Source organism: Elephas maximus, chromosome 24 (genome assembly GCF_024166365.1).
Source record: "Elephas maximus indicus isolate mEleMax1 chromosome 24, mEleMax1 primary haplotype, whole genome shotgun sequence".
In the NCBI taxonomy this organism is placed as follows: Eukaryota; Metazoa; Chordata; class Mammalia; order Proboscidea; family Elephantidae; genus Elephas; species Elephas maximus.
The window spans coordinates 33,356,574-33,381,402 of NC_064842.1; the positions used below are offsets into that span (position 1 = coordinate 33,356,574).

The window sequence follows — 24,829 nt, forward strand, 5'->3', positions numbered from 1 at the left end:
GGTCTTCTCAGAATCCACAGTACATTGAACATACCTCTGCAGAAAAACATACTTATCATACTTATCAATAACTGTTTATGCCTGCACTGGACAGGCTGCAGGGGTTGCCTGACTGTTACACAGCCCTCTTCTGAGAAGTTGCAGAGCACTTGCCAAGTGTTCCCACACTCCTCATCCACGAGCTTCTTCGTGCATGGATCCCCAAACCTTGAACTGTTTGATACTGGCAGCTTATAGAGGGCTGGCTGGAGCAGGGATACGCACTTGACCTAAAAGTAGCCAGATGATAAGCTGGCTTATTATGAAAGCGGTAGCCAGGTATGGTGCCTTGTACTTGATAATAACTGGGCAACTCAATTTGAGATCTACAGAGAAAAAGCCTATGGCCCTAAAACCGAATACTACTTATGAGATGACTAATGAAACTGCTGTTGAGGCGCCATAGCTGCTTTGGGATGGTGAGAGCTACAGACAACTCCTGAATGCTGCTGCAGTCCTGGGAGGCCTGGCTGGGTCAATGGTTTCTGTTTTCCTTTCTTCCCGTGTGTATTTCTCTAAATTCAGAAAACCCACGTGTGCATCTGTACCCTGCATCCTGAAGAGAACCTAATACATTTACTTGCCCATAAAACCTTCTTAAGAATAGGGACTCACTCCCACTCATTGTTATTCTTTATTCTTATTCAATCCTTTCTAGGATCAAAAATAATACTTAGTACATACTTTGCTGGTCTACCAATAGTACTCAACAATTCCTATACAAACACTGTTTGAGAATGAATCTTACCACTTTTAAGTTAGTAGGGAACCAGTTCCCTGAGAAGAATGACCTTTGTTTGACTCTGCATATTTGACACTGCATATATATACTGCAGCTAAACATTTCTTGGGCAAACATACAATAATTCTTCTTTAACTGAAGCTTTCCACTGGAGAAAATGTAAATGATAGAGCTTCCCCAATAATTTGCTGTGCGACCTCAGGTAAACCAAGTTTCAATCCTAGGAGTGGTCAACTCAAGAATCACAACTCATACTTCTAGATTTTAATCCTTATTCCTATATAAGTTCATAAAACCACAGCGCCTTATTGGCAAATGTTTCGCTATATATCCCTTTACAACAATAAAAACAAACAAAACACAGACCCTTGTACCTTGGAACCAAGTTATATGGGCTCCGATCCATCCTCCCAGCTGCCAGAGAACGAAGTGATACAGGGTCTCCAAAGTACACATGGATGTTTCCAAAATTTTCAGAGAGAATCTTCCTGGCTTTCAGCAATCCCTAACAGTGGCACAACAGAGGAAAAGAACACAAAAAGGAATACATTTAGGAATTAGAGAACGTGTAAATTAGAATATTCTCGAAAGGCAAATCAGATCAAATCTGGCTGTTCTTTACATACAGTGGTAGATTCTTTAGGCTTAGGAACCCCTAGAAGTTCATATACATAAAGAGTTTCTTCCAATATCTTATCATAACTGATGCTAATTGGAACAAGGTATGTATCGAAAACTTCTCTTTTAAAAAATGGTTCCATCACAATATTCAGAAGACCTGTAAACACAGGGAAAAACGTTTTATTACACCCACCGAAGAGCACACAAGGGGCACAAAAACAGGAATACACTGAAGGTGTACATTATACACCAAGCCCATAAATATAAACACTTGAAGAAATAGTTGTAAAGTAATATCTTGTCAAAAAGTATCAAGTTCTATTCTGCAGTTACGATGAGGCCCTGTTTAAAGCTTTTGTTTTTGTTTTTCCTGAAAGCGACAGTCTTCTCATCTGTAAGTGACCTACCAAATTTAGGAGTCAATGTCTTGGCAGAGCGGCTTCTTGTCCCTTCGAGGAAAAATTCAACAGGAGCATAACCATTCTTTAAAGAGAAAACACAAACAAACAAAACAAAACACAAAGCCCATTGCCTACTCTCAAAGTGATGAACGCTTCTGTTGATTCCTCTTCCCGAGCTCCCTCCCCAGCCCTCTGAGCAAACACTGCTTACAGTGTGACTGAAACAAAAGAGCCGCCAGTTAACTCGCTTATGAGCATTCCTTGAAGGGGGAAAAAATAACTCAGCAGCTCCTCCCAGAAGTTAAATATTTAAATAAGATCTCGTAGCAAATGTCAGTGAAAATAAAACATAGCTTGAAAGTAGCTGGTAATTATTTGCATTTACCCGTAACATGGTTTTTACATATTCAGAGAACACGGCCCAGTAGAGTTTATTGCCGCCAAAGGTGCGCCGCATAAAAAAGGCACCTGACATCCGTAGCAGCTCACCAACCATTTTCATTCCCAGGAAGTCTAAAAATTAAAGGAGGGATAAGATTTCTTTACAGATCTTGACACGTTCCATAAAGATCTAAACTCAAACACTTGTAAAGCAAGATTTCATGTATGTGAGATACACCTAAGATATTACTGTATTTTTACACAATAATAGTACCCTCCTCCCACGAGGCATTTTCGTAAGCACCGCTATGCCCATTTTTTTTTTACATGTTGCTTAAAAAAAAAAAAATTAGCACAGTGTACTTGCAAATACCTCCTGGGGGGGGGGGAGACATGGTTGTAGAAGGTATATATTACTTGTGTAAAAATACTGTAATAATTACGCTTTCTGAGATTAAGATCCATGAGGAATGATAATGGAAAAGTAGGGACTCTGTGGGCCAGGCAGTCGCTGAGAGGTTACCTCATGCCAACCCAAGCACCACCGCACAGACAGCCAGACCGGCTAGAGACAAGGGGCAACACCAGCAAATGTGACAACCTCGACGATGTCATGATGCTAATTTCATTAGACAGTGGCTGAACTTGATGACAGGCCAACATATGTCCTTCATGCTCTGATCACCCAGGCCAAACCAGTTCTCTCTCACCTTTCTTTTACCACGTAAATATACCAACCTCCTTTTAGTGGAACAGATTTAACAAAGTAGAAGTCCAGAATGAGAAGAATGGTTCTACCAACAGTTTTAAAACAAGCATTCTTCTCATTATCTCTTAATTTTCAAATAACTTCCTCACATGTCTACAAAGATGAAAATGCCTTTAAAGTGCTTAAGTCCACGGCGGTTTTCGCCTTACTGTTTACTGCATTTATCAACAAAGGTATATACATTACAACTTTCCCGGCTACTTTGAAAGTGAGCTGGTGAAGAATTTATTTGCCTCAGCAAGCCTACTTGTAGAAATCAATCCTTCAGTAAGAAAAGCACAAATATAAAAATGTACTGCAGAATTGCTGAGGCTGCATATATACCAAACACCTCATAGGATTTAGTTCCTTGGTTTGGATATTTAGGGTCATGGTTTCATGGGATATCCCAGTTAATTGGCCTAAAAACGTGTTTAGTGCTTCTGTTCTACCTCCTAGTTCATTGCGTAGTGCCAGGAGTCTTAAAAGTTTGCAAGTGGCCATCCAAGGCATAACAATTGGTCTCTACTTGCCTGGAGCAAAAGAGGAAGAAGGAGAGTCAGGAATAGGAGGAGGAAATGGAATGTGTGGCTAATTGCCTCCATGAACAACTACCTCCTTTGCCAAGATATCAGAAGAACTGGATGGTGCCTGGCTACTATTACTGAACATTTTGATCAAAGATTCTATAGGAGAATCTTTGATCAAAAGGGGGAAAAAGCAGAACAGAATTTCAAATTCTCATGGGCTCCAGACTTTCTGGAGCCAAGGAGGCTGGATGAGCCCCTGAAACTATTACCCTATGATAATCTTTAAACTTCACACCAAAAATATCCCTTGAACTAAGGGAACCCTCTGGGACTTATTGCCTACATATAAAATTACTTTACAGACAGAAATAGAGACTGTATTATAAAGTGGGAGGAATTCAAAGTTCGTTTTCACTAGAATACACATTGATATGTGAAGGTGCTTTTAATTAGATAATTAAAATAATAGTCTATGTTTAAAATAATTACATACTAAAAGATATCTCCAAATTGATGGAAACTTAGATATAAAATTTTAACATACGCAATATCAAAGTACAATAATACTTTATCTAAATTTTTACTAATCTCTCTTCTCACCTCCCACCCTTCTGCCTAGAAAAAAACAAAACAAAAACCTCATACACACATACAAATATCCCCTGAAGTCTTCTTAAAACCAAACAATAGTTCGGCTTAACTAGTAAAGAACGTTTGCCTGGAGCACCATGCTCTTTTAAGACCTATCTATATGGGATCAAACTGACAACAGCAACTCAAAAGACTAGGAAACTTAGGGGCAATAAGTTGATATTAACGGGGGAGAATAACTCAGGAAAGGAGGGTAAGAATAGTTGTACAACTTGAAGAATGTAATCAATGTCACTGAATTGTACACGTAGCAACTTGAACTGGTATATGTTTTTGGTGTGTATATTTTCAACAACAAAATATAAAATTATATATATATATTTTTAGATTTTGCACTCAGATTTATTTACAAGTACATGGCTTTGTCTTTGAGTTTTGAAAAAATGATATTGCACCAAATGTAATTTTCTGAGACTTTTTTTTTTTTTAATTATTGTACTTTAGATGAAGGTTTGTAGAACAAATTAGCTTCTCATCAAATAGTTAGTACACATATTTTGTGACACTGGTTACCAACCCCACGACATGTCAACACTCTCCTTTCCCAACCGTGGGTTCCCTATTACCAGCTTTCCTGTCCCCTCCTGCCTTCTAGTCCTTGCCCCAGGGCTGGTGTGTCCCTTTAGTCACGTTTTCTTTTATGGGCCTGTCTCATCTCTGGCTGAAGGGTGAACCTCAGAAGTGGCTTCATTACTGAGATAAATTATTAAAAAAATATATTGCAGCATTGTTTTAGTAGCAAAACTACTAAATTATGCTCCACACACACTGCTGAATATTATACAGCTGTTAAAAATAATGTTAGAACTATTTATTGACCTAGAAATCTAGCCATTGATATTATATTAAATTAAAAAAAAAAAAAAGGCAAGTAATATATATAGGTAATACGGTCTCATTTTTGCGCACCAAAACCAAAAACCCTGTGTGCATACATGCTTGTAGATGTATATTTAAGCATAGTAAAACACACTATGAAAGGACATAATCCAAACTGTTAGGCACTAAGAGGGAACAGTAGTTCTTCCAATACCCCGGCATTGTTAAAATCATTACAGTGAACATTTTGATTTTTATAATAAACAAAAAGTAGGAAAAAAAAAAAAAACAAACACTTACCCATTCCTGCTGCTATGACTGGCACAGGTAAATCATAGTTGTATAAAAGAAAAGACAACATCAGAAAGTCAATGTAACTGCGATGACTAGGCAGCAGAACAACTGGATGCTCCTGGATGGCTCGTTGTAGCTTTAAAATAAATTTTAAGTTTTGAATAATTTTAGTCATCATATTATTAAAATCAGATCTCAAGCCAGAGAATGGAAGAGGGTACATATATAATATCTACATACATTTATGTATATATAATTACTACATACACACTTGTATGCATGCATATCTGTATATGTATCTATGTGTATAATATAAAAAAAATCATGTATATATTCTGCCTTCCCACCATACACATAAAGCAATTTAGTCTAAGGTAAAAATATTATTTCAGAGTTCTAGTTAAACAATGTCACATAACGCAAGAATATTAAAAATGTAAATTTTGGGGAGCAGTGGTAGTTCAGTGGTAGAATTCTTCCCTTCCATACGAGAAACCCTGGGTTCAATTCCCTGAGCTGACAACAACAATTCACTGGGGCAGTAAGTAATGCTACAGGCCTTCACACTCCTCCTCTAAGGAGTCTTCTCTGACCACCCTACCTGAAAAATGCAAGCTTTTATGGATCAGAATAATAATAATGATGATCACTAACATATATCAGTTGGGCACCATATTAAAACATTTTACACAGTAAGGATTTTATATATAGTTTTTTTTCTTTTAAATTGTGCTGTAGGTGCAAGTTCACAGCTTTACATGCATTGTTTAATATCACATATTTATAACTAAGGTCTGAGCCTCAGCTACCTTGTTTGCAAAATAGTCATGCATCTAATACAATCTAAATATAAGCAACCTAGCCAAGGTAATATGTAATCAGTCAAGACATGGCCAGCCTAAACACTGCACCATATGTTGTTTGACAGAGATCCAGAGAGTAAGTCAGCAGTCTAGAAAATAGTCAGAGGAGGAAAAAGAAGAAATATCTTGGAAGGAAAGTAAATGACTGAATAAAAACAAAATGTTAAAAGGCATGAGGAGGAAAGCAAATGAAGGTTCATGCAAGAACCATCAGTGGCTGGTAAAACTAGTAGGGGCAACTATGAGCAAACAGAGGACACTTACACAGTCTCAAAATATCTCCCTAGAAGAGACTTACTAATTACAAAAGGTCAAACAGTAGCTTTACAGTAAAGAATCTAGCAGACAGCTCCTTCTGCCACGTGATGGAAGTTAATATCCCCAGAATCTAATATGGAGAAACCACTGATCAAACTCAAATCAAGGGACACTATAAAACAATTGGCCTGTTCTTTTTAAAAACAATACTACGAAACACAAATAAAGATTGTCCTAAATTAGAGTCTAAAGAGAAAGGGAAACTGAATGCAACATATGACTGGGGATTTTCTTTTTCAATACGGGACAGAACTGGTACAACTGGTGAAATATGAATAAGGTCTATATTATGAGTATTGAATTAAGGCTCATTTCCTTAGTTTGATAGCTGTGCTATAGGAGAATGTCCTTGTTTCGAGGAAATAAACCCCAGAGTATTGAGAAAAGGATAAAGCCAAATGTTGGAACATCTAATTCATTGTATAATTTTTGTAACTTTTATGTACATCAGACAATAAGTGAATTTGTAAGTCTCTAAGTCTTACTTGACTAAGTAAGTTAGCCTGAAGTCTGTAGGTCTGAAATTAAACAGAAAAAAACCCTTAAGAGACATAGATCCTCTTCTACCCAGACTGGATGTCTGATGACTAACTAAACCAAACCCAGTGCCATCGAGTTGATTATGACTCATAGCGACCCTATAGGACAGAGTACAGTTTCCAGGGAGCACCTGGAGGATTTGAACTGCCAACCCTTTGGCTAGCAGCTGTAGCACTTAACCACTACGCCACCAGGGTTTCCAATGACTAATTAGACCTTAGTTATTCTGTGACAAAATGAGGTTTCCTTAAGTTGACTAAATTGCAAGGGGCTATAAAAGAGACTTTTTTTAAAACAAATCAACACTCACTTTCTGAATACCTTCTTCATTTACACACACTTTCGAGAAAATCTGTTTAAATACTTTGCTCAGGGTGAAGGCAAAAAAACGGATAGCTCCCAGACGCAGTTTGTGACTCATTTCATCCAAGATTTCACAAGCTTCTTCTCGGAGGACATCAATGGATTGAAGAGACTCCTTGGAAAGCTAAAAGGAAATGGAACACAGGAATAAATTTCTGGGAAAAAAAAAAAGCCAGAACTTTTTTAGTCAAACCAGTATGACTGGTTACAAATGGACTGATATTGTAACTCAAAGATTGTATGTTTTCTTAATTTAAAATGACATAATTTATTTTTCAACATAGTAAAAGTAGATAAATGATCCTATTTAGAAAAGTTTAAAGACTAGAAATTCAAAGAGACTGGTTTTCTAGGATGGCATTTTAGACTAAGAAAACATCTCACCTTTCCACTTGATTTGTTAATAAGCTTACAGCCAAGCTCTCTAAAATAAGTTGCTGCCCATGATCAAGTATCCTGAATATACATTTCGCAGTCTCTCCTAGTAAATTGTTACAGTACTTCATCTGCTTGTTCAATGCTATTACAAGATAACATACAAGGTAAAAATATAAGATTATTTTGAAATAACCAATTCAGATTATATCAGATATATGGGTCACTGGTACAAAAATTGCCAAACTATCAAAGGATAATTAGTGAAATCAATGATCTCAAAATGAAACTTTCTTTAGCCACATGGCATACTTTATTCTTTTGTAAAGAAAACAGAAATGTTTACTGTGTGCTAGGATTGTCAAGGGCCTAGAGATGAGCAAGTCACATCTCTGTCCTCAAGGAAATCTGATTTGACCCTTTTACCTTTCCCCTAAATAAGCACTTTGGAAAGTATTTAAGTCTATAAGTGATACATAATATTTATCCTCCCCAAAAGAGAACGCTCTGCTTTAGGACGAGGCACATAAGAGTTAGGATGGCATATAGGAGCCCCCAACTTCCTCGATTACATGCAGTGAATATAATTTTTTTTTTCATTGAGGTGTGTCTTAGTCATCTAGTGCTGCTATAACAGAAATACTACAAGTGGATAGCTTTAACAAAGTTTATTCCCTCACAGTCCAGCAGGCTACAAGTCTGAATTCAGGGCATCAGCTCCAGGGGAAGGCTTTCTCTCTCGCATCTGGAGGAGGGTCCTGGCGCTGCATCAGTCTTCCCTTGGTCTGAGAGCATCTGAGCACCGGAACCTCAGGTCCAAAGGATGCGCTCTGCTCTTGGCACTACTTTCTTGGTGGTAGGAGGTTCCCAACTCTCTGAGAGTTCCCTTTCATCTCTTGAGAGATAAAAGGTGGTGCAGGCTGCACCCCAGGGAAACTCCTTTTATACTGGATCAGGGATGTGACCTGGTAAGGGTGTTAACAATCCCACCCTAATCCTCTTTAACATAAAATTACAATCACAAAATGGAGGTCAACCACAGAATACTGGGAATCATGGCCTAACCAAGTTAATACACACATTTTTGGGGGGACATAATTCAATCCATGACAAGGTGAGATTCATAAGACATAATTTTAACTATTTAAAGTGAGCAATTCAGTGTAGTTAGTACACTCACACTGTTCTACAACCACCATTCTGTCTAGTTCCATGTCTTATCTTTATTTTAACTAAGAATTTATTTGAAACAGTGACCTTAGCTAGAAAATATTTAGTGATATGGTCAGGACAGAACCCATACTGAATAGAAACGGACTAAAGACTGAATGAACAGGAAGTGGGAAGTAAAGACAGTAGGCATAGAATAACTGAAAAATTTGAACGAGAAAAGGAGAAAAGAGTATCCAGTTAAAGCAAAAATGTTTCTCCAAGATGGAAAAGCCTTGGACTTGTTTATAGGCTAGTAGGAAGAAGCCAGCTGAGAGAGAAAGGCTGACGATAGAGAAAAGAGAAGAGTACCTGTTAGAAGGTCTTAAAAGAGGCTGGAAGGGAGGGCATCAAGACCAGACATGGGAGGTTAGACTTGACAGGGAGAACAGATGCCTTGTCTCTGAGATTAGACTAAAAAGCTGATGTGGGGATGGGTGTTGTTACAGACACATTTGAAGATAAGAACCAGGAATTTGAGGAAGATAACCTCTCATGTTTTCCTTTATCTGAAAGAATAAGAGCTGAAGGCAGCATCAAGGTTTGGTCAAGTCGAGGAAAAGGGAATGAAGTGGAACGAGAAAAGGGACTGATGTCACAAGGGATCATGTGTTTGTAAAGAACTGATCTGTGCAATTCTGCCAACACTCTCAGCAGCAGCAGTAGTCGTCTGGTTACGTGAACAGAGCAGGTGGATGGGCAGAGGTCCTAGGCTGCTTTCTTTTCTTGGCAGTCTGCAAGGAAGATCAGGGTACAGAAGAGTTAAGAGTTAAGAATGTTGGTGAAATATGAGATCATCCAAACAAAGGCTGGACAGGAAGTGCAGACAGAAGGGCAGAATAAGACAAAGGAGAAATGGAAGAATCAAGGGACTGGTAGGAAGGGTGATTTCAGGAAATAAGCCTAGGAAGGAGAATTCAGTTAGAAAACTACTGCAATAGTTCAAGCCAGAGATAGTAAAGGCCCAAACAAGGGTAGTAATAGGTGCTGAGGAGAAGGGAAAGGGCAGGGTGATAATTAGTCTTCTGTTTTAGGCAACTGAATAGATAGTGGGATCGTCCTTTGAAATAGCGTATTCAGACCAGGAACAGAAGGCAATATAGTGTAAGGGTTAAGAAGGCAGGTATCCCAACAAAGGGAAATTCAGGGAGAAGAACAAGGGCTAGTAATAAGGTCTTCATGCCCGATAATCCTGTTTTGTCCTTCACGCTTTTTAATGAAAAATGTATAAAGAGCAAGGATAAAATTATGTTACAGGGCACATGAAAGACTAATTAGTGATAACAACAACAAAATGGGGATGGGTGGGGAGCAACGGTACAAGTAAAGAATTTCTTATATATTACTGAAGTTGGTACAAACTCACCTTTGTTGTTGTCAGGTGCTGTCAAGTTGGCTCCAACTCTCAGCGACCCTATGCACAACAGAACGAAACACTGCCCAGTCCTGCGCCATCCTTACAATCGTTGTTATGCTTGAGCTCATTGTTGCAGCCACTGTGTCAATCCACCTCGTTGAAGGTCTTCCTCTTTTCCGCTGACCCTGTACTCTGCCAAGCATGATGCCCTTCTCCAGAGACTGATCCCTCCTGACAACATGTCCAAAGTATGTAAGATGCGGTCTCATCATCCTTGCTTCTAAGGAGCATTCGGGTTGTACTTCTTCCAAGACAGATTTATTCGTTCTTCTGGCAGACCATGGTATATTCAATATTCTTCACCAATACCACAATTCAAAGGCATCAATTCTTCTTTGGTCTTCCTTATTCATTGTCCAGCTTTCACATGCATATGACGCCATTGAAAATACCATGGCTTGGGTCAGGCACACCTTATTGTTCAAGGTGACGTCTTTGCTCTTCAACACTTTAAAGAGTTTCTTTGCAGCAGATTTACCCAATGCAACGCGTCTTGATTTCTTGACTGCTGCTTCCATGGCTGTTGATTGTGGATCCAAGTAAAATGAAATCCTTGACAACTTCAGTCTTTTCTCCGTTTATCATGATGTTGCTCATTGGTCCAGTTGTGAAGACGTTTTTTTATTTATGTTGAGGTGCAATCCATACCGAAGGCTGTGGTCTTTGATCTTCATTAGTAAGTGCTTCAAGTCCTCTTCACTTTCAGCAAGCGAGGTTGTGTCATCTGTATGACGCAGGTTGCTAATGAGTCTTCCTCCAATCTTGATGCCCCGTTCTTCTTTATATAGTCCAGCTTCTCGGATTATTTGCTCAGCATACAGGTTGAATAGGTATGGTGAAAAAATATAACCCTGACACACACCTTTCCTGACTTTAAACCAATCAGTATCCCCTTGTTTTGTCAAACTCACCTTGGGAATTTATAAATACAAGCTATTAAAAGTAATATTTATGGTAACGACTAAGAAAATATCTAAAAAACAAATGTAAAAGCAAAGGAAAAGGGAACCAAAAAGGCTCACTAAGATAAACCAACAAAACACAAAAGCAAGTGGTAGTAAATGACAGAAAGCTATTTGGCCTTGGTTCCTGAGAACTGGACCACCTGGGGTCCCGATACTGAATAAGCCTCGCAAAACATGGTGTAATTTATCATGGCCATGTTGTGAAGCAAGCCTATAATAGCCTTGAGTTCTGAGACTCAGGTGAGGCTTCCTGGTTGTTAAGAGGGAACATTTGAGTAATGCGTCTCCTGGGCAGAAGCTCCACTCTGAGGCCCCTGTTGGACCTTGCTTTATGCATCTCTTTGTTTGTATCTTTTTTTGTTGTTGTTACCGTTACATTAAAGCTGTTATTGAAGGTATGATATTTTCTGTGAGCTCTGTGGTTGTTCCAGTGAATTATAGGACCCAACAGAGTAGTAGGGGCTGGCTGGTCTAAAGTGGGCGGAGTCATGTGGACACCTGAGCTTGTGGCTGATATTCTAAGTGGGTAAAGGAAAATCCCAAGTTTGGAGCCAGCTGGCCTGAAGTAGAGGGAGTCAAGTGGACTTCCAAGCCTGCAGCTGATACCTGCTGACCCAGCCTCAGAAGGCTGGGGATGAGAGAGAGAAAGACTGCATGGGCAGATAAGTCTGAACTGAACAGAAAAGAGAAGCTGAGATTTCCACAGAACACAGTTGGCATGTGGAGCAGGATTTGTTATCCATCACACAATTTGGCATCAGAAAGTGGGTGATCTTAGTCTTCCTGGGTTGGTTTCACATAATTGGTGATGAGGATGGGATTCACTAGAGTGAACCCTGACAGAGCAAATGCAACTGATGAATGATTAAAAAAATATGGTAGGTGAGGCAAAAAGTATGGTATGAAAACAAAGGAGAGCACGGAGTCTATGGTGCAAAAGGCTATCACAGATTTGAATGAGGTTGATTCTAGCCATAAGGAAGTCACTCACAGTCTTGGAAAGAACTATTACAGTAGATTGGAAACCAGATTCCAGTGACTTGAGTAGTAAACAAAGGGCAAAAAGTGTGGCAACATAGCCAGCTTCTTCAAAGAGGAGGAGAAAAACAGAGGTGTGGAAAAAATGGGTAATAAGTAGAGACGACATGGAGTTAGAGGAGGTCTATTTAAACTAGAAGAGACGTAAGCATATTAAATGCCAGTGGTAAAAAGGTAACAACAAAGAGGAAGGTATTGAAGAAAGGATAGTCAATAGAAGCTGGCGAAATGGACATGAAAAGAGAGAGTAGAGGCAGAGAGTGGGCTATCTAACTAGGGGGGAGAGTAATTGGGAGTGTGTAGCAAGGTGTATATGGGTTTTTGTGTGAGAGACTGACTTGATTTGTAAACTTTCACTTAAAGCACAATAAAAATTATAAAAAAAAGAAGCGGGGGAAACCATTTACATTCTTTCATTACCAGAGAGAGATAAGACTGCTGCAATTCTGAAAGAGTTCTATCTTTACAAAAACACAGGACTAGTTGCATGTGTGCTTTCCTTTCAGATGTTTATAGGGACCAAAAAAAAAAAAGAGCATGTTCCTTAGAGGGTTGTTAGGAAAGAAGAACAGGTTCTTTTCTGACTAGAAAGAGAAGGGTCATGGAGCAACAGGAAGCAGCTGTTAGGAAAAAAAAAGTCACTCCAAGCTATACTCCAGAGTTATAAACCTGATGATGCGGAAGTGATCAAGCCCAGGACAGCAACAGTTGCCATGCGTCACTTATCACCGAAAGACCTCTGACCATGTGAGCAACATGGAAGACCAGCCATCACGAACTCTAATTGTGCCTACTGAATACCTCCATTTTGATGTCTTGCAGGTACTCTCTCTTCACATGCTCAAAACAAAGCTAAGCTTCCCTCCCAAACTTGTTTCTTCTTCTAAGTTCAGGACCTCAGTGAATAGCTTTATCACCCTTGATTCTTTCCTTTCCTTTACTTCCTAAACCCAACTGGTCACTAAATAACCTGTTGATAAACCAAAAAACCAAATATGCTGCTGTTGAGTCCATTTTTACTCATGGTAACCCCACATGTTTCAGAGTAGAACTGTGCTCCATAGCGTTTTCAATGGCTGTAATCTTACAGAAGTAGGTCGCCAGGAGATGAAGTTGATCCTACCTGTGAAATCTCTTAAATCTATCCATTTCTCTGTTTCTACAACTGCTCCTCAGTCCAGGCAACTAAGATCTCAGAAAGGGATTATTTCAAAAGCATCAAAAACAGACTTTCAGTCTCTATTTTTAAGAGAATGGTTTTATTAAAACATAAAATGATCCTGTCACACCCAACTTGAAAATTTTCAATGGCTTTGCATTGTACTTAGGATAAAACCCAATTCGTTTATGTGGTTTACAAAGCCCTTCACAACTTGGCCCCTGCTTACTTCTCCAGTTTCATTTTTTATCATTATCCCTTCTTTCTCTCTTTGATCTGGTCATAATGAATTACTTTTAGTACTATGACCATGCATGTTTTCTCTTAGCTCCAGTCCTTAAAATAAGCCAGTGGTTCCCAAACTTTGTTATACTTTGGAATCACCCAGGCTTCTTCAAAAAATACTGATGCCTGGCTCCCCCCACCTGACACTCTGATTTAATGGTATGGGGGCAGACCTAGGCATTGTTGTTGTTATGTGACATTGGACTTGGTTCCGACTCATAGCGACCCTATAGGACAGAGCAGAACTGCCCCATAGGGTTTCCAAGGAGCGGCTGGTGGATTCGAACTGCTGACCTTTTGGTTAGCAGCCAAGCTCTTAGCCACTGTGCTACCAGGGCTCCTGACCTAGTTACAGGGATTTTTAAAAGCTCCCCAGTGATTTTAAAGTGCAACAAAATTTGAAAACCACTGGAATTAGTTATTTCCTCTGCTAGGAACAATTTTCTTCACTTAGAAAATTCCTAATCATCTTTCAGGTCTCATTAAAATCACGTCGCTGACTGCCTACACCAAATCAGTTGCCTCTTTAATGGCCTCCCACTAGCATGTCTCATATCATTTTATTCAACTGACCATACAAGTGTCATCATTCCCCACTAGACTACAAACTTAAGAGGTCAGAAACTGTTGAACTTGCCTGTTCACTGTTACACACCCAGTGCCTGGCGAAGAAGCTAACACAGTATGGGTACGATAAGTATTTGACGAACATGCTGAACATAACTAAATTTTAAAAGATACATTAAAGATAAGATAAATTCATAGAATCAAGAAGAGAAAGAACTTGTTGATAATGAACAACTCTAAGTGGGGAATCACTTACCTGTTTAATGGTATAACGAATCTCTTCAGAATTGAGAACACTATATTTAATATCACTTGGTTTGCATGGAATAATACCCTTATAGACAAGAGGTGTGTAGCATTTCATTGCAAATTTCAAGTCACTGACATGCCTTCTCTCCTCTAAAATATCTTCAAACTCATCCCGCTTTTTGAGCTCCTTCTGTGGGTGAGGCAAATAAGAGAAAATAAGCACATACTGTAAGATAAAACACGACACATTAGAGACCACATTGGCAGGATTTCATCTTAGTCAAAATTTTTAATTTGCAAAATATGAACAAGAGCAGTGTTCTGATGTTAGATTTACATATAGGAAGAAAAAGAAATGTAATGATAATTAGGGTCAATAAAACTGATATTGAATTATCATAATCATTTTTATTATTACCATATTTCTGATTGCTATCCTTGCAAGCTCAATACCCCTTTGAGAAACTTAAAGACAGCAAAGATGAGACATTAAGCTCTAGAGTATTCAGACCAATTTTACAAGGTTTCACCTACCACAATGATAAACTTGTTTTGTCTTCCTCTTTGACTTAGATTTAAACACTAAGTCAAAGCATACTTTAGAAACCCAAAATTATATACAATAAAATAAACCCACATAGGTGCAAAGAAAAGGAAAATTCTCTCAATAAATAAAGTACTCCCATATAAGCCATCATTAAGTAGTTGTCTTACATACTTTGGACATGTTATGAAGAGGGACTAGTCCCTGGAGAGGGCGTCATGCTTGGTAAAGCGGAGGGTCAGAGAAAAAGCAGAAGACCTTTGATGAGATGGACTGACACAGTGGCCGCAACAATGGGCTCAAACACAGCAACAACTGTGAGGATAGTGCAGGACCGGGCAGTGTTTCGTTCTGTTGTACACAGGGTTGCTATGAGTTGGAGCCAACTCAACGGTAACTAACAATAACAACATTTTCCTATCTCCCGCTCAAGCCACTGCAATTCAGCTTCTATCCAAGGGACCCTTGAAACTGCTGTATATCAGGCTATCAATGACCTTTGTAATATTAAAAGTTTATTTTTCTGATTATAAAAGCAATGGTACAGTGGTTAAGCACCAAGTGCTAATCGAAACGTTGACAGTTTGAACCTACCAGTGGCTCTATGCGAGAAAGATGTGGCAGTCTGCTTCCGTGAAGGTTACAGCTTAGGAAACCCTATGGGGCAGTTGTACTGTCCTACGAGTCGGAATCAACTCAGTTTTTGGGGGTAGTAATGTTAATAATAATTATAGCTAAAATATACATTTCGGTTAGAAGCCAAGCACTTTAACCACTGCACCACCAGGGTTCCTTAAGTATACCTTAGTTAGGCAATAGGGAGTGATTTGCATGTCTCCAGCACACGTCATAGGTGGCATCCCTCTTTGCTTTGCACATGCTCATCTCTCTGTTGGAGTGCCTTTCTGTTCCTGTCATCCTATCTCAGGTATCCCTCTTCTGTAAATGTGCTCCTAGAGTTCTCCAGAGAGAATTATTTGCTTTCTTCAGTTGGAGTTCTTTTCCTACTGTAAACATCTATGTATCTCATAAGATGTAATTGTTTGCATGTCTGTCTTCCCTACTGAAATGCAATTATCTCCAGGATAGGTCAGTTTGTTTCCTCTTTGTATTCTCAACATCTAGCTGTGACTGGAATATGGTAGATGCTCAATAATTGTTCAATAATTGAATGACTAAATGTCGAGGTAACAGAAAAAATACAGAATGTTAAACTGAGACCACAATTAGGCATAATAAGGATATAAATTGAAGTAAACAACATTTCTGAAGAGTTTAAATATAAACAGGCAACATGTAAAACATGTTACATATACAACCCACCCAGTGCCAACAAACATGAAAATATTTACGCCCCCATATATACAGAGAACACATGAGGGGAAAATCTTTTAAATTCTGGAATTCTGGTATAAAATTGCAGTTGTTGTAATATATTGATATACTCTTGGTAAGAAGGCTGGAGAACTTTTTCAAATTTCACATTAATAAAGTAATAGACAGTTGCATAGGCTCCGACTCGGTAGAATGCAACAAACTGCCATTACGTAATTTTAGAGCTAAAAGGGATCTTAAGGACTTTCTGTTTAGTGGTCCTGGAGTGGGAGAGAGAAGGATCTAAATCACATAGGGTCATATACAGACAAAGGGGGTGAAGGGGGGAGAGGGAGGCACACACATACCCCTCAGGACAAGCAAGGACCTAAGGGGGAACAGCAGGCATGTGTACTTTGAAAAAGCTTGCCAAATATATTATCTAAAATCCTTCTACGGTTCTCTGTTACTCCCAGGATCATGTCTCATGCTTCTTAGCAACTGACCCAAGACTCTGTGTAAGTACTCAAAGGTAGAGAGGTAGGCGGGTACCTCTCTACAATTCCCCTTCTTAAAATAGTCCAGCTATGCAAAAGACCTGCACTTCCCTAAAGAAGCTATGATTTCACGGTTCCCCACACTTTTGTTCAAGTTGCTAGCTCTACAGAATATAACATTCATTATTAAATATTTGAGCACCTACTATATGCTTGGCACCATGGTATGGGTTGGGTATGCAGATGCACTGCTGATCAAGACAGGCAAATTCTTGGTGTATGGTGGCACCAGTTTTTTTTTTTTTTACTGTGCTTTAAGTGAAAGTTTACAAATTGAGTCAGTCTCTCATACGAAAATTCATATGCACCTTGCTATGTACACCTAGTTGCTCTTCCCCTAATGAGACTTCTCTCCACCCTGTATTCCCCGTGTCCATTCAGCCAGCTTCTGTCCTCTCTGTCTTCTCATCTCCCCTCCAGACAGGAGCTGCCCCACATAGTGTCCTGTGTCTACTTGAGCCAAGAAGCTCACTCCTCACCGGTACCATTTTCTATTCCATAGTCCAGTCCAATCCCTGTCTGAAGAGTTGGCTTTGGGAGTGGTTCAAGTCTTGGGCTAACAAAAGGTCTGGGGACCATGACCTCCAGAGTCCTTCTAGTCTCAGTCAGACCATTAAGTCTGGACTTTTTACTAGAATTTGAGGTCTGCACCCCACTGCTCTCCTGTTCCATCAGGGATTCTCTGTTGTGTTCCCTGTCAGGCAGTCATTGGTGGTAGCTGGGCACCATCTAGTTTTTCTGTTCTCAGGCTGATGTAGTCTGATTTATGTGGCCCTTTCTGGGTCTTGGGCTGATAATTGCTGCATGTCTTTGGTGTTCTTCATTCTCCTTTGCTCCAGGTAGGTTCAGACCAATTAATCTATCTTAGATGGCCGCTTGCTAGTGTTTAAGACCCCAGACGCCACTCACCAAAGTGGGATGCAAAATGTTTTCTTAACAGATTTTATTATGCCAATTGACCTAGATGTCCCCTGCAACCATGGTCCCCAGACCCCTGCCCTGCTACTCAGTTTATTCAGGAAACTTCTTTGCTTTTGGTTTAGTCCAGTTGTGCTGACTTCTCCTGTAGTGTGTGTTGTCTTTCCCTTCACCTAAAACAGTTCTTGTCTACTACCCAATTAGTGAATACCCCGTCCCTCCTTCCCTCCGGACCCTCGTAACCATCAAAGAATATTTTCTTCTGTGTTTAAACTATTTCTTGAGTTCTTATAATAGCGGTCTCACCAATATTTGTCCTTTTGCAACTAATTTCACTCCGCATAATGCCTTCCAGATTCCTCTGCGTTATGAAATGTTTCACAGATTGGTCATTGTTCTTTATCGATACTTAGTATTCCACTGTGTGAATATTGTTGTTGTTGTTAGGTGCCGTCGAGTCAGTTCTGACTCATAGGACCCTATGCACAACAGAACAAAACACTGTCCGGTCCTGTGCCATCCTTACAATCGTTGTTATGCTTAAGCTCATTGTTGCAGCCACTGTGTCAATCCACCTCGTTGAAGTCTTCCTCTTTTCCGCTGACCCTGTACTCTGCCAAGCATGATGTCCTTCTCCAGAGACTGATCCCTCCTGACAACATGTCCAAAGTATGTAAGACACAGTCTCACCATCCTTGCCTCTAAGGAGCATTCTGGCTGCACTCCTTCCAAGACAGATTTGTTTGTTCTTTGGGCAGTCCATGGTATATTCAATATTCTTCACCAATACCACAATTCAAAGGCGTCAACTCTTCTTCGGTCTTCCTTATTCATTGTCCAGCTTTCACATGCATATGATGTGATTGAAAATACCATGGCTTGGGTCAGGCGCACCTTAGTCTTCAGGGTGACATCTTTGCTCTTCAACACTTTGAAGAGGTCCTTTGCAGCAGATTTGCCCAATGCACTGCGTCTTTTGATTTCTTAACTGCTGCTTCCATGGCTGTTGATTGTGGATCCAAGTAAAATGAAATCCTTGACAACTTCAATCTTTTCTCCGTTTATCATGATGTTGCTCATTGGTCCAGTTGTGAGGATTTTTGTTTTTTTATGTTGAGGTGTAATCCATACCGAAGGCTGTGGTCTTTGATCTTCATTAGTGAGGGCTTCAAGTCCTCTTCACTTTGAGCAAGCAAGGTTGTGTCATCTGCATAACACAGGTTGTTAATGAGTCTTCCTCCAATCCTGATGCCCCATTCTTCTTCATATAGCCCAGCTTCTCGTATTATTTGTTCAGCATACAGATTAAATAGGTATGGTGAAAGAATACAACCCTGACGCATATCTTTCCTGACTTTAAGCCTATCAGTATCCGCTGTGTGAATATACCATAATTTATCCATTCACCCGTTGATGGGCACCTTAGTTGCTCCCATCTTTTTGCTATTGTAAACAGTGCTGCAAAGAACATGGGTATGTACATTTCTATTAGTGTAAAGGCTCTTATTTCTCTAGGATATGTTACAAGGAGTGAGATTGGTGGATCATACGGTAGTTCTATTTCTAGCTTTTTAAGGAAACTCCAAATAGATTTCCAAAGTGGTTGTACCATTTTACATTCCCACTAGTAGGGTATAAGTGCTCCAGTCTCTCCATAACCTCTCCAACATTTATTATTTCGTGTTTTTTGGATTAATGCCAGCCTTGTTGGAATAAGATGGTATCTCATTGTAGTTTCGATTTGCATCTCTCTAATAGCTAATGACCGTGAGCATTTCCTCACTTATTTGTCAGCTGCCTGAATGTCTTCTTTGGTGAAGTGCCTATTCATATCCTTTGCCCATTATTTAATTTGGCACCAGTTATTGAAAGAGGGCATTTGCAAATGTCCTCTTCCGCACCTGTTTACCTGGAAAACACTCATCCATCAACCACTGCTAATGTTCATTTCCTTGATGTATGTCTCCTCATTCTCCCCTTAACCTAGACTGAGCTGGTCATCCTATCCTTTGGGTTTTTACTGAACCCTCAGTACATTTTAATGAGAGTATCTAACACACTTGAGGAGCTCTAGTGGTATAGTGGTTAAGAGCTTGGCTGCTAACCAAAAGGTCAACAATTCAAATCCACCAGCTGCTCCTTGGAAACCCTATAGGGCAGTTCTACTCCGTCCTGCAGGGTCGCTGAGTCGGAACTGACTTGACAGCACCTAACAACAACATCTAAAACACTTTATTAAACTTTGGGTGTCTCCCCTACCAAACTGTGAACTTCCTATGAGTAGGGTGATATATTAAAAAAAAAAAAACCATTGCCGTTGAGTCGATTCTGACTCATAGTGACCCTATAGGATGGAGCAGAACTGCCCCATAGTTTCCAAGGAGCGCCTCATGGATTCGAACTGCTGACCTTTTGATTAGCAGCTATAGCTCTTAACCACTACACCACCAGGGTTTCCATGTAATGTGTTGTACACATTATTGTATTCCCAGTTCTAGGAGGAGCTCAATAATTGTTATTAGAATGAAAAAAAAATTACTGAATGAAAGCATTTCCTGAACTCTGTTGATGATAGTGCCCCAAAAGTCACAGAATAAAGCTCATACTTCTAAACTTATCATTCAAGTCCTTCCCCAGTCTGGTCCTGACTCAATGTCTAACCCAGTGGTTTTGTAACCAAGGCTGCACATTAAAATCACTGGGGCAGTATTAAAAATGCACATCCAGAGATTCTGATTAGTTTGGTCTGTGAGTGGTGCCCAAGAACCAGAGTTATTTTTAAAAGTACTCCAAGTGATTCCTATGAGCAGCCACGGTTCAGTGTTACTGCTCACTAACTGGCCTTCCGTATACCATGCTGGAGAACTATCTACCATTACCAAATAAATATATTTACATGGCTAGTTGACATAAGGATGATAAGAGCATAATACAAACAGGGGACCAAGTAAGAAGATTTAGCTGAAGTATCTCTTCTCTGCAAGAGCCCTAGTGGTGCAGTGGTTAAGCACTCGGCTGCTAACCAAAAGGTAGGCAGTTCAAACCCACCAGCCCAATCCACGGGAAAAAGATATGGCAGTCTGCTTCTGTGAAGATTTATAGCCTTGGAAACCCTATGGGGCAGTTCCACTCTGTCCTATGGGTTTTGCTATGAGTCAGAATAGTTTGGGCCATGGCTTTGGTTTTGGATCTCTTCCCCATTGTTTGCTTTCCCTATCTTAATTTGTATAGCAGGCCTCTCCCTATTGATAGCTAAACGGGCCTCTCCTTGTACCTCCTTTTCAACTGCTCTGGAAGATCCACTCATTCAGCAGACATTTACTGAGAGCCCACAAGGTACCAGGCACTGTTTTAAACGCTGAGAATACACATAAAGAAGGGAGACAAGGAACCTGCACTGATGGAGCTTACATTCCCTTAAAGAAAGACAGACAACAACAAATAAATGATGTAAATTCACTTAGTGATATCACCAGTAGCCAGTGCCCGTAAATGTTCAATCACTTAAAAACTGGCATGGGAGAGCCCTGATTTATAGCATTGGCAAATTTCTATGGTTTACATGGAGCCCTGGTGGTGCAACGGTTAAGTGTATGGCTGCTAACCCAAAGGTTGGCAGTTTGAATTCACCAGCTGCTCCTTGGAAACCCTGTGGGGCAGTTCTATTCTGTCCTATAGGGTCGCAGTGAGTCAGAATCGACTCGACAACAACTGGTTTGGTTTGGTTTTAGTAGTATATATACTCCCACCATGGCAGATTTCAAGCTACCAATATGACTTCATTGAACAAGGTGTTGGCGAGAGATGTGCGACAGCACACTGTTACGTAGTATTTCCAATATACAGCCCAACAGACATAAATAATCTCAAGAGCACAGGAAATAGTAAAAGAACTAGGAAGAGCTGAGTTTTGAGTATTTATTACATCTTTAACAGAATTTATTTATTTGCAAGTTATCTAATGTATTTTTATTCTTAAGATAGTGGCTGTTTTAACAATGGGCTCACAATCGTCATGAAAATTTAACAGCTCTTGTGAGCCAGTACAAGCCTGCTGCACACAACTGGAAAAAGAATATAAAGAACATTAAATGAGGAACAGCAATTGGAGAACTACCTTCTAAAAGCTGGGAAAGCCTCTCTGAGGAGGTGATATTTGAGTTGGGACCTCAATGATAAAAAGAACCAGTAATGCAAAGTTCTGTAAAAGTACAGCATTCCAAAAAGAGGGAGCTACAGCTATTCCAAGGAGAGAGCATGATTACCATTTGAGAAACAGAAGGCTGGTGTGGCTAATGCCCAGTGAGCACGATTATTCATAAAGTCAGAGAGGCAGCAGTTACCATATTATGTCATGCCTAATAGGCCACTTTAAGGTGTCCGGATTTTTCATTCAGATTATAACAAGCCATCTGGCTGTTGGATAGATAACAGATTATCACAGTGCCAAGACTAACAGCAATGGGCAGCTCTGGTAGGTGAAAGTTAATGACTTGGAATAGATAATAGTACTATAGAGATGGAGAGGACAGATTTGGAACACATTGTGGAGACAGATCTGTTAGGACTTGTTGAAAGGACAACGTAGGTGATGAAGCAAGAAAGGGATTAAGGACGACTCTTGGTTTCTGCCTTCGGCATTTAGGTACATGGTGGTACCATTCATTAAGATAAAAGAGTTGCAGACCAGACAATTTAGGGATAGGGACCGACACCAAGAATTCTACCTTGGACATGTTATGTTTGAGATAACTACCAGTCAAGTAGAGCTTGGCTGAATCTAGAAGTTTGGGGAGGGGACAAGGCTAAATAAATATTTGAGAATCAATGCCACATAACCCAAAAAACCAAACCCAGTGCTGTCGAGTTGATTCTGAATCATAGCGACCCTATAGGACAGAGTAGAACTGCCCCATAGAGTTTCCAAGGAGCGCCTGGAGGATTCAAACTGCCGACTCTTTGGTTAGCAGCCATAGCACTTAACCACTACACCACCAGGGTTTATCGGGAAAGATGAGATCAAAGAGGAGTAGCATAAATGAAGAATAAAAGAGGGCTCAGGACAAACCCTAAGTATTTCAAGTTTTAGTGGCTGAAAAGGAGCTAGCAAAGGACTGGCAAGAACAGTAGGAAGAAAGCCAGGTGTTACGGAAGCCAAAAGGAGAGAATGGTCAAATGTGTTAAATGCTGCTGTGTGATCAAGATAAGGGCAGAGAAGGGCGTCACCATTTGGGAACATGAAGGTTACTGGCAGCCTCAGTAAGAGTAGTTTTAATGGAGGGCTGGTAGTTAAAGGTAGATTAGATGAACTGATGGAGAAAAATGGACGATAACTGCCTCTGTCTTACAGGTGTTTCTCCAGACCCCTGTTAAGTGAATTTCATATATACCCCATAGCCTATATTTTAAGTCAAACTACCCAGTTTTGGTGAAAATCTGCCCAGCATTTGTATTCAGTAATAATACACAGAAACTTGTAAACAAATTACTTCCCTGGGAGTTCCCTCACTGTCCCAGACCAAGACTTGTGCTTTCTTGCCTCTAAGTCTTTGCCCTCATCATTCAACAACTTAATCCAAGAAGGTGCAACCGATCCTTTCTACTCCTACTCTCTTACCTCTGAATATCATTCATTTGGCATTCAGCCTCAGCTTCCTATTTTTGTTTGGTTCCATTTAGTTAATGTATCCTAGCTCTCCAACTTCCACACTAGTTCTTCACTTCCAATTCTAGCCTCCATAAGAGCCAATTTTTTTTTTCTGCCTCCATAGCACTTAGTGCATACAGTTAGTATGTATGTTAAGAATTTTATAGATTTATTAATTGATAGAGCACAAGTCTAACTCAAAGAATCAGACATCCTTACTCCGATAAATTATTCCAACTGCAGCTATTGGTTTTATAATACTAGTCTAGATTTGGCCAGAAAGTCTCTTTCAAATGTTAGCATTAAGCTTTCAAACAATGGAGACTAAATACAGAAGATTTCCCCCTCCCCTCAATACCTGTTTAAAAAGTTCCGTTGAGGCATTTCATTTTTAATTACTATAAGTAGAAAAATACCACGATGTTCCATATTCTTATTTTATTTACTTTCCCTTACAGCATTTACATTCGAGGATGGTTTATTTGTTTATAAACCTCAAAGTTAAAAAAAAAAATTATTAGGAACCCCACATTGAATGATTCAAAAACATAACTTGAGTACTGCAATTATTTAAAAAATTACCAAATCATAATTTATTTCAATATGTGAGGGCTTAGAGATGTGAACACATATGGGTCTCCTAAGGGTTTCAAACCACTTTTAAATGAACTTGTGTTCTTCTCAATTTATGTTTCAAATTTCCACTTGGATCATGGGTATACCCGTGGTTATCTATCCCCAGTCTTCTTTTCATTTTATGGTCTCACTGAAAGATTTCAAGCACATCTATGGCTTCAGATACAACCTACTCGCTGACAACTGCCAAATCTATATATTTAGCCCTGATCTTCCTCTTTTGCTCTGCTACCATATTTCGTAGTAGTTAAGTGCTATGGCTGCTAACCAAAGGGTCAGCAGTTCGAATCTGCCAGGTGCTCCTTGGAAACTCTATGGGGCAGTTCTACTCTGTCCTACAGGGTCGCTATGAGTTGGAATCGACTCGACGGCACTGGGTGTTGTTTTTACCATATTTTTAACTGTACCTGGATGTCACTCAAACACTTGGTGGTGTATCTGGTCCATAACGTGGTAATCCACAAGTAAGAAATAGTTAATTTGCCTCTGGTAGCTCAAATTCAACAGATTCCAAACTCAAATTACTATTTTACCCTCACTAAACCTGCTCTTCTTCCCATAGTTCCTAACAGTGAAAGGCATCATCACTCGCCCAGTTGCCAAATTGCAGAAACCCGGGAGTCAACTTCAGGCTGCCTC

At 39.7% G+C, this 24,829-nt stretch overlaps 1 protein-coding gene across 3 annotated transcripts in view; it reads right to left on the reverse strand.

The window, feature by feature from the left end:
• GNPAT (glyceronephosphate O-acyltransferase) overlaps window positions 1-24,829 on the reverse strand; it is a 41,527-nt gene that overhangs the window by 13,511 nt on the left and 3,187 nt on the right. For 2 of the 3 annotated variants that reach the window (XR_007515317.1, XM_049868650.1), the window contains exons 2-8: window positions 14,582-14,764; window positions 7,258-7,434; window positions 5,233-5,362; window positions 2,189-2,316; window positions 1,810-1,885; window positions 1,408-1,559; window positions 1,156-1,286 (exon numbers count right to left, since the gene is read on the reverse strand). Coding sequence is in view for 2 of the 3 variants with exons in the window: in XM_049868650.1 (XP_049724607.1) it covers window positions 1,156-1,286; window positions 1,408-1,559; window positions 1,810-1,885; window positions 2,189-2,316; window positions 5,233-5,362; window positions 7,258-7,434; window positions 14,582-14,764 (977 nt within the window). In the remaining variant the exon portion in view is untranslated. Of the gene's footprint in view, window positions 1-1,155; window positions 1,287-1,407; window positions 1,560-1,809; window positions 1,886-2,188; window positions 2,317-5,232; window positions 5,363-7,257; window positions 7,435-10,260; window positions 14,556-14,581; window positions 14,765-24,829 lie in introns of those variants that run through there. The other variant, XM_049868651.1, reaches the window with a different exon arrangement.